Raw genomic sequence first — 12,687 nt, 5'->3', positions numbered from 1 at the left:
TAATTCATTAATATATGTTTTTATTACTGCAGATCATATGGGGCAAAGAAAAAATGTTTTTATTTTATTAATTACTTGCCTAGGTTTCTTTAAGATTATTTTATTATATTTTTAATTTCTTGAGTTAAATAATTTATGTTCTTTCTATTTAATAATAAAAATATTTAAGTAATGAATTTTCCTTTTATTACAACTTTGGCTGTATTCCACATGCAGTATTCTCAATACTGTTATTTTCTAGTTTTTTTCTACCAGTCACAGCTTTTTCTCTACCTCTACACTTTTCTTATTTTTCCAGATCTCACGTGGACAGAATTAATGGAATCTCAATCTTTGATTTACAGCACACTATCACCTTTGGTACATGAATGGCCTTCTTTTGTTAATTAGTTAATCAATCAATTGAACCCCCTTAAACTACCACCAAACTATTTTCTGTTTGATCCAAGGTTTACTTAAGAATGACTTTTACATTTTAGCTGTGTGTTTTTTTTTTTTTTTTTTTATTTGGGACAGAGTCTCGCTCTGTCGCCCAAGCTGGAGTGCAGTGGTGGAGCGCAGTAGTGCGATCTGGGCTCCCTGCAAGCTCCGCCTCTCGGGTTCACGCCATTCTCCTGCCTCAGCCTCCCTAGCAGCTGGGGCTACAGGCGCCCGCCACCGTGCCCGGCTAATTTTTTGTATTTTTAGTAGAGACGGGGTTTCACCGTGTTAGCCAGGACGGTCTAGATCTCCTGACCTCGTGATGGGATTACAGGCATGAGCCACCACGCCTGGCCTGGTGTTTGTTTTTATCCTCCTATTTTTTCCATTTCTAGTACTTTCCATATCTGTAAAATAGGATTAATAATAGTACCTATCTCATAGGGTTATTGTGAGAATTAAATGAATTAATGCTTATAAAATGCTTAAAACAGTATCTGGAATATAGTGAGTGCTATTTAAGAGTTAGCTATTGTCTTTATTATTATGATGTTAGGTCAAATTTATTATATATAAATATATATGTATTTAGATCTCTGATTGTCTTGTTCTTTCCACTGGAATGTCGAGAACTAATAGAAATATGGCAATGTTTCCCAGTACTAGTGCACTGTTGTCACTTTTTCCTGTTTTTTTCTCCAGTGGTTTTGGTTTTGTATATTGAAGTGCTATGCAATCCCAAGCAAATGTATACATAATAGCTATACATATAATATATATGAACTTATATAGGTATATGTAATTATATATCATAATATATACTTATATTTATATAGGTTTATATAATTGTATATAATTATATAAATATATATAATTATATAAATATATATTTTTATAAAAATATATTCATATATTATATGAACATATTTATATAAATTATAGTTACATATTTAATACACACATATATTTTATATATTTATATATTTCTACATATATTTATATATTTTGTATAATCTATATTTATATATTTTGTATAAATCTATATTCTTTTATAGATATTTATATATTTATGTGTGTAAATATATATTTTATACACACACACATACACACACATTTTTTTTTCTTTTTTTGAGACAGGGTTCTGCTCTGTCACCCAGGCTGGAATGCAGTGGCATGTTCATGGCTCACTACAGCTTTCACCTCCTGGGCTCAATCAATCCTCCCACCTCAGTCTCCTGAGAAACTGGGACTACAGACATGTGCCATCATGCCTGGCTAATTTTTCTTTTTTGTAGAGATGGGGGTCTCACTATGTTGCCTAGGCTGGTCTTGAATTCCTGGCCTCAAGCGGTCCTCCTGTCTTAGCCTCCCAAAGTGTTAGGATTACAGGCATGAGCCACTGCATCCAGCCAATAGTTATATCTTCATTATAGGTTGGACCCTCTGTGTCTCATCTCAAGCTTTTAACCTTGAATTCAATAAACAAAAAGCACCCTGAATTTGTTGTCATTATTTGCATTTGCCTGATCTACTTTATTAGTTCACTATATATATAACATATACACACATATATTTTATATATATATATTTGTGTGTATGTGTGTGTATATATATATATTTTAGACAAGGTCTTGCTCAGTCACCCAGGCTGGAAGGCATTGGTGTGAACAGGGCTCACTGCAGCCTTGACCTCTCAGGCTCAAGCGATCCTCTCCCCTCAGCCTCCTGAGTAGCTGGGACCACAGGCATATGCCACCATGTCCGGCTAATTTTTAAAAATCTTTTTGTAGAGGTGGGGTCTTACTATGTTGCTCAGGCTGATCTTGAACTCCTGGGCTCAAGTCACCCTCCTGCCTTAGCCTCCCAAAGTGCTGAAATTACAGGCGCGAGCCACCATGCCTGGTGACTTTTAATATTTCTGAGTCACATTGGTTTAGGTTTGTCATTTGAGAGCACATGGCTGAAGTTTTTTTTGATCCATTCTGAGTCCTTTCCTTTTAAAAGACGAATTTTATCCAGTTACATTTATTATTAAAACACATGTTTGATCTTGCCTCTATTATACTATTTTGTTTTCTGATTTTATGTTTTCTTGTTGCTTCTTTTTTCCTCTATCTTTTGCTGTGAGATCTCTGTTTTTCCTTAAAAAAAAAAAAAAATCCCTCAGCAATTTGGAAAGGATATAGTTTGCTTTCTGTTAAACAAGTTTACAACTTTAAATAACACACTCAGATTTCTCTTTTTCTCAGTATATCATTGACGTGGTTTTTTAACAACAGAGCTTGGCTGTCTACCCTGATTAGATTCACCAGATGCTTGCCAAAACTCCTCCTCACTTATGCCAAGCTGAGCTTTCCCTCCACAGCCCAGACGAAATGGCTCTGGCTGCCCTTGTTTGTGGCTGTTTAAAAACAAAACTCGTTAACATATTGTCAAACCATCTTTCTCTGAAGCCTACAGAGATTTGGCTCTAGCTGCCAATGGTAAAACAGCAGGCAGGCTGCAAGTCATGGCTCCAGGCCCATTCTGGAACAGGGGCGGGGCAGCCCGGGGTCGGGTGGGAGGCCCAGAGGTTTCCAAGTGACAGCCACAGTGCCTCCCCATGGCCTAACCCCACAGGAGGAGGCAGCATGGAATGGAGGCACATAGCTTTGGATCAAAGTGCCCTTTCTCTCACTCTGTGGTCTAAAGCATTCTGTTAGTTGCTCACCTATGGGGTTCTCACCTCCCCAGCAATACAGGCTTTCCCTGGTCCAGCAAAGTTTCCACAGGCTCTTACTTCCCCTGGTCCAGCAAAGTTTCCATGTCTCTCTTTTTTTTTTTTAGACTGAGTCTCGCTGTGTCCCCCAGGCTGGAGTACAGTGGCATGACCTCGGCTCACTGCAACCTCTGCCTCCTGAGTTCAAGTGATTCTCATGCCTCAGTCTCCCAAGTAGCTGGGATTACAGACACCCGCCACCACACTCAGCTAATTGTTGTATTTTTAGTAGAGATGGGGTTTTGCCATGTTGGCCAGGCTGGTCTTGAACTCCTGACCTCAGGTGATCCCTCGGCCTCCCAAAGTGCTGGGATTACAGGTGTGAGCTACCTCGCCTGGCCATCTTCTGCTTTCTTAATCACCCTTCTCCCTGCTTCACCAGCATCTTCCAGAACCCCCTTCAGGGCTGTTCCATCTCTTCCTGGAAATGCTCTGAGAGATTAGAGCGGCATGCCTGGGAGCCAGATGGGGCAACCCTGGAGGGCCTCACTGCTCCTCCTGGCTTCAACACCTCCCTGCTCTCCATGGTCCAGCTCTATCTGCTTCCTCCAGGGAGACTACCCTGATTGCTCCACCTTCTCTGACCTCCCATCACCCTGATTAGGTGTTCCTGAGGCCAGGGCTGAGGCCTCTTGTGGCTCCCACATGGCTGAATACACAGAGCTAGATACAAGGAGAGCTTAGAAGACTGACCGAACAAATGAGAGGTCAAGACAAAGGACTCTGGAATCTGACTGCTTGGGTTCAAATACCAGATCTGTGGTTCCTGAGTGGTGGGACCTTGAGCAAGTTACTTAGTGTTTCTACAAAGAGTTGTCATGAGGATTATACGTCACCATGTGTGAACTATAGGGCCAGCCTCCAGCCTGAAGACATGGACTCAGTGGAGCCAGCACTGTACTATGAGCCAGCATGGTTAACTGCACTGTGACAGCTTGACCGAACACTGATGCTGTGTGTAGGTGGGTGTGTCACCAGAGCTCTGGTGCAGGAGGCTGGTGATCTGGGGCAAATCATTTCCTTTTTGTGGAACAAAGACGAAGGCCTGGAAACACGCCCTCTGCGAGCCCTTCCTGCTCTGGCTTCCCTATGTGCCGTGGGTGTTGAGAGTTTGTGAGCTGTTCCCTGCTCTGGGGGGCTGGGGAGCACATTTTCGGCAGAGGCTCTGCCCCAGTTTCTGATCTGACTTTCCAGCTGGAGACCTCCTTTCCCTGCCCTCCCCTCCTCCTCCAGCCGTCCCTGCCCCAACCGTGCATCCCCAGGAGGGTACCAGCGCTCCACTGCTGAGCAGGATCATGAAAATGATGAATGTCTCGAACCAGCTGTGCTCCACGATGTGGTAGCAGGTCTTGCGCAACCGCCACCAGACCTTCCCTGGGGCCTGTGTGGTGTCCACCGTACAGCAGGGACAGCGCCGGACACAGCCTATGGGAGAGGGTGAGGGTCAGGCCCAGCTTAGGGCCTGTGAATGCCCATGTCTAATGGCAGAAGGTTGAATGGTTGAAGAGATGACTGACAGAAAGAGCTACGATGGTGGGGGTGGCGAACAGGGCAATATGGTGAGCAGGGCCGTGTGAGCGAGGGCCGTGGGCACCACCCATGGGGGCTGCACACTCTGCAGACACCCTGTGAGGAGGATGGATGGACTGAGCACCCAGTGAGTGGGTGAACAGCCTGGCAGGCCTGGGCAGGGACAAGGCTGGGCTGGGACAGGTTCCAGCTTGTCTGTTGCTCATCTGGGAAACTGTCCCCCTGGGGAAATGGTAGGAACTCCTGGGCATTCCCTGGGCCTTCTCCATGTTTGTAGTTTCTGAGCCTTGGGAAGGGCAGACCCCTCAATGAGAGCCCCCATGGATGTGTCACATGAAGGGCAAGCTCTCATTTTTTTTTTCTCTCTCTCTTTTCTTGAGATGTTTCACTCTTGTTGCCCAGGCTGGAGTGCAATGGTACAATTTTGGCTCACTGCAACCTCCGCCTCCTGGGTTCAAGCGATTCTCCTGCCTCAGCCTCCTGGGTAGCTGGAATTGCAGGTGCCCGCCACCACGCCCAACTAATTTTTTGTTTTTTTAGTAGAGACAGGGTTTCGCCATGTTGGCCAGGCTGGTTTTGAACTCCTGACCTCTGGTCATCCATCCGCCTTGGCCTCCCGTAGTGGGGATTACAAGTGTGAGCCACCGCGCCCAGCCAAGCTCTCATTTTATCCCCAGTTACCCTCCAAATATACCACCAATCCATAAAAACTATAGATGACAGTCAGCACAGCCACATGTCATACCTGCCTCAAGGATTTACAGAGGGCCTACTATGTGTCAGGCACCGTGCTAGGGCCTGGTGGTACAGGAGCGAATTAGACCCAGACCCTACTGCTGTGGGGCACACAGTGATGCTAACACACCACAAACACAGTGTCTCCAGTCCTTGGTGCAGCTGTCCAGCCCAGCACTCCGTAGGCAGACACGTCAGGCAGATGGAGGAACCCCCAGGGTAGCAGAGGAATGGAGGATGTGGGCAGATATCTAAGGCAGGGTGTTGGTGCCACGTGGCCCTGGGCTCCAAAGAGCTGCTGGTTCTCCTGTCCCCTCTGGGTGGAACTGACACTGGGGCAGAGGGTTGCCCGGGCCATTACCTTCAGTGAAGCAGTCCTCTGGATCCTTGACATCCTGGCCCAGGTCAGGGATCTGCTCCAGGAGCTCAGCGGTGTTGGTCATGTCTGCTGTGCTGCCCTCGGAGCAACTGTCCTCTTGGGTCTGTGGACAGGGGTGTGGGGCAGGGTGGGAAAGGGTGTGAGTGTGGACTGAGTAGCAGCCTTTGGCCTCGAGCCCAGAGTCTGAAGGAGCTGGGGGCTCCCTGAAGGGAGGCAGCATCTTCATGACGCACCCTGGGACCTGCCACAGAGCCACCTTTGGCCAGTCAGGGCTGGGCCAAGGCTGGACCTGGGAGCTCCAGGGTCTATGATTCTGGTCTGCTGGAGTCTGGGGCTAGGGTGTGGGGGCTGTGAAAGGGGTCTGGGAAGCCACTGGGGATGGGGACTGCATCTAGCTGGGAGCAAAACGGACTTGGGGTAGCAACATGGACACACGGTGGGATATGGACACATCGTGGTGGCATGGCAACACAGTGGAAACAGGCATGCCACATCCAGAACAAGTCAGAACCCGGATCCCGGGCAACACACAGGCAGCAAGGTCAGACTGCAGAGAACAGGCCAACAACCCCACCCACATGTTTTGCCCAATTCCCGTGGGTTCTGGTGTGCTGGGCAGAGCCTGGAGGCTGGGAAGGTGATGGAGCCCTCCACTTCCTGTCCTTGCAAGTCTGCTGCCTTGACCTCAATAACTTGATTATAGGGAGGCTACAGAGAGGCATGTGCATGCAGGTGTGCCCTCGTGAGTGTCCGTGTGTGTCACTTGTGGGTGTGGGTGTGGAGGGGTGTTACAGGGGCCACTGTGGGGACCCTGCCCAATTCCATTGCATGAGACTAGTGCACCCATTCCCAGCCACTGTGAACACTAGCTGCTCAGCTGGCCCTCCTCCAGAAAGTCATCTTCAGCTGGGGGCTGCCGTCCCGAGGGGTGGCCAGTGCCCAGCAGCCACTGATACAGGAATACAGAAGGCCAGCCCCTAGCCTTGAGTTGGGACAATGCTGTGGTGCAGTTCATGCCCCAGAGCTCTACTTGGGACAGGATGAGGCTGACGCCAGCTGGAAAGCCCTTCCGTAGCTTCCTCCTTTGCCTCATCCTGTTTCTCTTACTTTCTCATGGGTTTCTCCTGAGAATACCCTCAGCAAGTCATTTGCACAGGAATCCCTCTGCTTCTAGGGAACGGGACGTAAAGACGGGTATGTTGGGGAAAAATCCATCATTCCCTTCAGGTCAGGTCCAAAGCCCCCATCTTGGCTGCCCCCACCTCACATCAGCTCAGGCCCAGGCTCCATTTAGAGAGGGGCTTGTCTGAATTCCTGGGCATGGCTATGCTCCTACGGCTGCCTTCTTTATTTTCTTTTCCTTTGATGAATCTATCTGCTGATGCCTCAGGGGCTTCTTTTCCATTTTTGAGATCTGTGATGGGAAAGGGACGGATTCTGGAGGGAAAACAGAGCCTACTGCTCAGTGCAGGTGGATCTTTGGCCAGAGAGATGGGCTCAGCCTTTCGTGGTCCCCCGTGGCTTTGAGGGTTCCTTCCCCTCTCCTCCCAGCTCAGTTAGGGGATGAAGGGAGTTGGGTGATGAAAGAGGCAGGCCAGAGGAGAGCAGCGTGCTTATTTTTTCTTTCCAAACACTGGAGCTGTCTGAAGTCCATGGGGCTGCCACGTGAGAGGACACGTTCTCAGGTCCTACTGCAGGTGAGATGAGGGAGTCCCTTTCCCAGGAAAACCCCAGCCTATCTCTCCCTTATATAGGCTCCCCCATGAACTGATTTGAAGAAAGGAAGACTTTTAAAATTCATTCAAAGGTTAGCATCCGTGTGAGAGCCTCTTCTCTCCCATGACATTCTGCCTCTCTCCTGTGTCTTCCTGTCCCCACGTGCCTTCACGGCTCAGACCCTCAAGTGGAGAACCGTGATCTGCACAGTCAGGAAGATGACTCTGGTAGGCCCTTGTGCTCCAAACACTGACCATGCTGGCAAAACTCACATGGGCCCATCTCACAAAAGAGGAAAAGGCTCAAGTGCTGCACTGAGTGAGGTTGGGCTGCAGGACAGTGGCCACCAAGCATTCTGAACATGTGCCCTCCACCTTCTGTGGGCTAGATGTGAGTGAGACTGGGCGGCTTAGTCAGCAATGCCACCAGCCTCTTGCTCAGGGGTTGCAAACTCCAATGCTTACAGAATCAGGCAGGTAACAAAATGCAGTCAGGCAGGTGGCTCTGTGGCAAACTAGAGAACTCCAGCCAGCATCCAGGAGGTGGCTCTCACTTGCCTCTGGCAGGGTGGCACGTCTTCTGATTTTTCAAGAGAAGCCGGAAATGCAGATTTTTACATAAAACCTCCCAATTTTTAAATAGTGGCAGCTAATTTAAAGTAAAACCTTTCTGTGGCCAGATCAAAATGCAGTGGTAGGCTGGGCGGGCTTCCCACTTGTGGCCTCTGCTTTGGTGCAGATAAGAAGCTGCTGGTGGGCAATGTGCTTATTCTCAGAGCTCCCTGAAGTCTTCTTTGTTTTTTGTTTTTATTTTTGAGACAGGATCTCCTTCTGTCACCCAGGCTGGAGTGCAGAGGTACAATCTTGGCTCGCTGCAATCTCCACCTCCAGGGTTCAAGTGATTCTCAGGCCTCAGCTTCCTGAGTAGCTGGGATTACCAGGCGTGCACCACCATGCCCAGCTAATTTTGGTATTTTTAGCAGAGACGGGGTTTCACCATGTTGGCCAGGCTGATCTTGAACTCCTGACCTCAAGTGATCCACCTGCCTTGGCCTCCCAAAGTATTAAAATTACAGCGAGCCACCGTGCCCAGCCTCCTGAAGTCTTTGGATGAGGAGATTCACAGGACAAATATTTGCCAAACAGGACCAAAACACAGGGACGGAGTGTGTGGAGAAGGTGAACACATGGAGGTAGTGGGTTAGTACTGCATCAGAGTTTGGGACCAGAATTTCCAGAATTTCCCCTTGGCCTTGGGCCCTGCACCATCTCTCTCTGTCAGGACAGGGATGCCCACTCTCCCCTCTGCAGACTGGTCTTCCAAGCTGCCTGTGACAGTGGCTGTGGCTCCCAACAGCAAATGCAGGCGTGCACCTCTCACAGCCTGGCTCTGACCCAAGCAGCAGTGGCCCGCCGGCTTCATGGACAAAGGCATGCATTACCTCACCACACCCTGGGGCCTGGGGTTCCGCTTTCCGCTGCTGCTGCCAGTCAGCCTGAGATACACTGGCCTCGGCCTTGGAGGAGGCAGTCGTTGACACCTGGCTCCAGGTCCTGGAATCTGGAGGGGCCTCTGGGCCAGCAGACACAGGCTGGGATTCCTGCTGAAAAGACCCCAGCCTATGAGCTGAGTCCACACACCCAGCCAGAAGGTCTCCAGGGCCCTGACCCTGGGGGTTTCAGACCCTGCCCGTGCATCTCAGTCACTGCCTCCACTGTCTTCATGGGGCCTCCATCTCACTGAAGAACCCTCCCTCAAGGGGCCTGAGCAGGCAGGTGGGAGGCTCCTGGTAGGTTCAGGCAAAGGGCCTAGAGCCAGACGAAGCCCCTGGCCAGCCTGGCATAACTTCCCCTCCCCAGACTCCCTGGAAGGGTGCAGCTGGGCCGCGATGGCCAGCTCACAAATGCTGGCCACTGTAGGAAGGGCACATTGACTTCCCTCATGAGTCCCCATGGCACTCTCAGATGAGAACACACACATCCCTCAGAGAGCCAGAGTCGACGGGCTCAAGAGAAGGAACGGAGAAGGGAAAGCAGAGGCAGCTGGAATTCCCCTCCTGTGCTGGAGATCATTGGAAACTGTGGTCCTGGCAACACCAACACTGCCCCTCCCTGAGCAGACATTGCCACTGCCCCACAACCTGACTGAAAGGGTGGCCTCTGGGACCACAGGGAGGCAGGAGGACGTGAAACCAAGCCCAGAGCCTTAGATCAAGTTCCACACATGGGGAGTCGCTGCTCTCCACAGCCAGGCCCACCGAGTGCAGGCCCAGAGGAAGCAGCCAAGATGGGCCCAACTCAACAGGGAGAACACTCCTGGGGGCTTGACCTAAAGCCCTAAGGAGAAGCCATCTGAGCCTGGCTCAGGCCAAGGGAAAATGGAGGGGAGGGGAGGGGTGGGCCCTGCCTGCTTTGTACAGACTCTGGTCCCCAGTGTTAAAAATAACAGGTTGGGAGATAAGATAGTGCTGTCCCTGACACCTCAGTCTTAGGGATGCTTATTTTTAAATCTCAGAATGAGCCCTGGGTGTGGGAGGAGGGGAAGGGGCAGTCTGGAGGTCAGAAAACTGTACTTCTCCTTCACCAAGACACTACCTTGCCAGTCCTGGAGGGGGACAGTGGTCAGTGTGGGGACTGGGGGCTATAGGCTCTGTTCTAAACTCATGAGGAACACCTAGCAAGTCTCTCTTGCCATGCCTCAGTCTCCCTGTCGTACAATGAGCTCCCCATGCCTAGCCAGGGCATGAATGGTGGACAGCAGCGCCTCCCCAGGTCAGCTTCTGGACTGAGTTAGGAAGAGAGGGTTGAGGGCTGGTCTCAGCACCGCTCTGAGAGGCTGGCTGTTGTGCGGAGGGCCTGCCTTCTACCCCTACCCACTGCCAAGGCAGTCTGGCAGAGGCAGCTGCTTTGAGCGAGGCTGGGTGGCCCAGACAGCAGAGCTCTGGGCCCTGTAGATACATGCAGGGGTGAGGGCCCACCTGCTTGCTGGATTCCTCCTCCGTGTCCAGGCTGTTCTCCTCATCCTCTTCCTGGTCATCTGTGTCTGACTCGGCCACAGCGATGGGCACACACACAGGCTCTGGATCCCTGGGGGTTCCCTGACCCGGCTGCTCGCCTTCCTCAAACCGTGTTTCCTTGCGGGTGGGAGGTACCTTCTCTGTCTCTGGGGGTGGTGGGGAGTAGGGGGTGGCAATGCAGCTGGGCAGCTGGCCCTGAGCGGCAAGGGCTGCGGGCTTTTGAGGCCGCTGCCGCAGGAGCCCACAGCAGAAGTCCCAGGTGGTCCGCTTGACAAAGCGCAGGCCCCGCTGGATGCGGGCCAGGGCCAGCTGGAGGTTGTTCATCTCTCTGTCCTCATCAGGCGATGTGAGGTTTTCTGCACTGAAGGAGCTGAGCAGCAAGGCCAGGAAGAGATTCAGGACCTGTCGAGATAATGGGTCAGGCTCACCAAGGCAATGCGTCATGCCAAGCCATCCAGTCCCAGTTCTATGATGGGGAAACTGAGGCCTAGAGACCTTTAAGACTGCCTGTGACAAACAGCTCTGAGGCTCGAATCCAGGGCCCTGAGCCCTCATCCTAACCCCTCGTTTTCTTGAATATGGAAGGTTTGGCTATAAAAGAAAATACAAATTCGAATTCCTCTTTCCAAGGGCTCAGACACAGTCTGAATTGAGGATGTCGTGTCCTGGCTCAGGTTCATGGGAGAACTATGCGTGCATTCAGTGTCAAAGTGAGGGGCTAGCCCAGTCACACACACTGAGCCCTCTCTTGGCACCAGTGGCTTCTACACACAAGCCTTCTTCTCCCTTTTCCTCTTCCTGCTGCCTTAGGAGTAGTGAGGGGCAGTGGGGTTAGGATGGGCACAGGTCTCCTTTCTGGGAAGCGTGAGTCCAGGCACAAGACAGAATCCCACCGAGAAGCCACCCAGAGCTTTTGGGACTCTGTTGGAAAGAGGAGGAGCAGTGACCTGCCTCTGAGTTCCCCACTGAAGCCAGCTTGGTGCTCAGAGGCCTGGGGCTGCTGCTGTAGGGCACATGCCACCTGAGGCCCAGGTCTGCCCCGCTTTCCAGGTGAGGGATGCTGGGACTGGGCAGAGAAAGGTGCAATAGCTGGAAAAGAGGTCAGGAAGGCACGGACAGCCCTCAGGCACTTGGACTAACCATGGGGTCAGGCCTCTGAGAGCTGACCGTGTCTAGGCTGTGAGGGGTGCTGGGAAGGGTATTGTGTGAAGGTCAAGGCCTGTTATGCTGCAGGGAGCCAGGGGAGGGTGCAGTGTCAGAGGTTCCACAGGGTGCAGTATTTTATTGAGGTCTATCATCAGGGCTTAGGGACTTGAGACTTCTTAAGAGGAGTTGCATAACCCTCTGCCTTTGGATGGTTCTGGAGAATTGCTTGTCATTAAGCCCTCCTACAAGAGTGAAGCTTTAGCTTTTGTTTAAAAAGAAGGCCTTTGCTGTGTGACAAGGGGCTGGGCTTGTGTCCATTTCCCAGTCTCATGGAGGGTCAGTTAAGATGGCGGTGGGCTGATTCCCACATGCATGGGTCAGACTGGCCCATGGCTCACCAGGCCGCCAGGCCACCATGGGCTTGGTGTCTCCTCCCTCCCAGCGCCTTTATGGCAGGGTGGTGTGTGAGGATGGGTGCACAGTTCTATTTGGAAATCCACTCTGAGACTCTGTTCTGGTTTCTCAAGAGCCTCTAAAACACACCACTACCAGGGACCCCATCCCTATCAGCAAGCTGGGAATGAGAATTCTGACAAAAGCACCCTCAGAAACATGCCTTTGGCTTAAAAGTAAAACATATTCATGCGGACAGTACGGAAGGTGAAGAGGTAGGCTCTCCCACACTATCTCTATGGAGAGATGATCACTTTTGACACCTGGCAGCCTTCTTTATCATTACTACAGGGCAGAGCATGTGATGCAATTCTGACCTGCTCTCTACACTGACCTCTGGCCTGGCCCCTGGCCTTTGTCCACAAGGACCCAGGCATGGCCGCCTCTATTCCCAGGAAGAATGCCCACTGGATCCTTCCCCACTCACACCAGGCCCTGCATCCTCCAACCTCCAGGAGTCCTGGGCCTAGGCTGGGAGTAGGGTAGGGGGGTGGAGGGTGGGTACCTAGGCAGCCATGCCCACCCACACAGGAG

General features: G+C 51.0%; 1 protein-coding gene across 10 annotated transcripts in view; it reads right to left on the bottom strand.

Annotated features, from left to right (window-relative positions):
• Positions 1-12,687, bottom strand: part of SCN5A (sodium voltage-gated channel alpha subunit 5) — a 102,484-nt gene that overhangs the window by 22,653 nt on the left and 67,144 nt on the right. For 4 of the 10 annotated variants that reach the window (XM_023231470.2, XM_023231468.2, XM_023231464.2 and 1 more), the window contains 4 exons: positions 10,516-10,956; positions 8,980-9,138; positions 5,805-5,925; positions 4,449-4,603 (listed from right to left, as the gene is read on the bottom strand). In XM_023231470.2, the coding sequence (XP_023087238.1) occupies positions 4,449-4,603; positions 5,805-5,925; positions 8,980-9,138; positions 10,516-10,956 (876 nt within the window). Of the gene's footprint in view, positions 1-4,448; positions 4,604-5,804; positions 5,926-8,979; positions 9,142-10,515; positions 10,957-12,687 lie in introns of all 10 variants that reach the window. The other 6 variants (XM_023231463.2, XM_023231467.2, XM_023231462.2 and 3 more) reach the window with 2 other exon arrangements.

This window comes from Piliocolobus tephrosceles, chromosome 2 (assembly GCF_002776525.5).
Source record: "Piliocolobus tephrosceles isolate RC106 chromosome 2, ASM277652v3, whole genome shotgun sequence".
Classification (NCBI taxonomy): domain Eukaryota; kingdom Metazoa; phylum Chordata; class Mammalia; order Primates; family Cercopithecidae; genus Piliocolobus; species Piliocolobus tephrosceles.
Note: the sequence above shows the minus strand (reverse complement) of the source record. Positions and strands in the feature narration are given on the sequence as shown.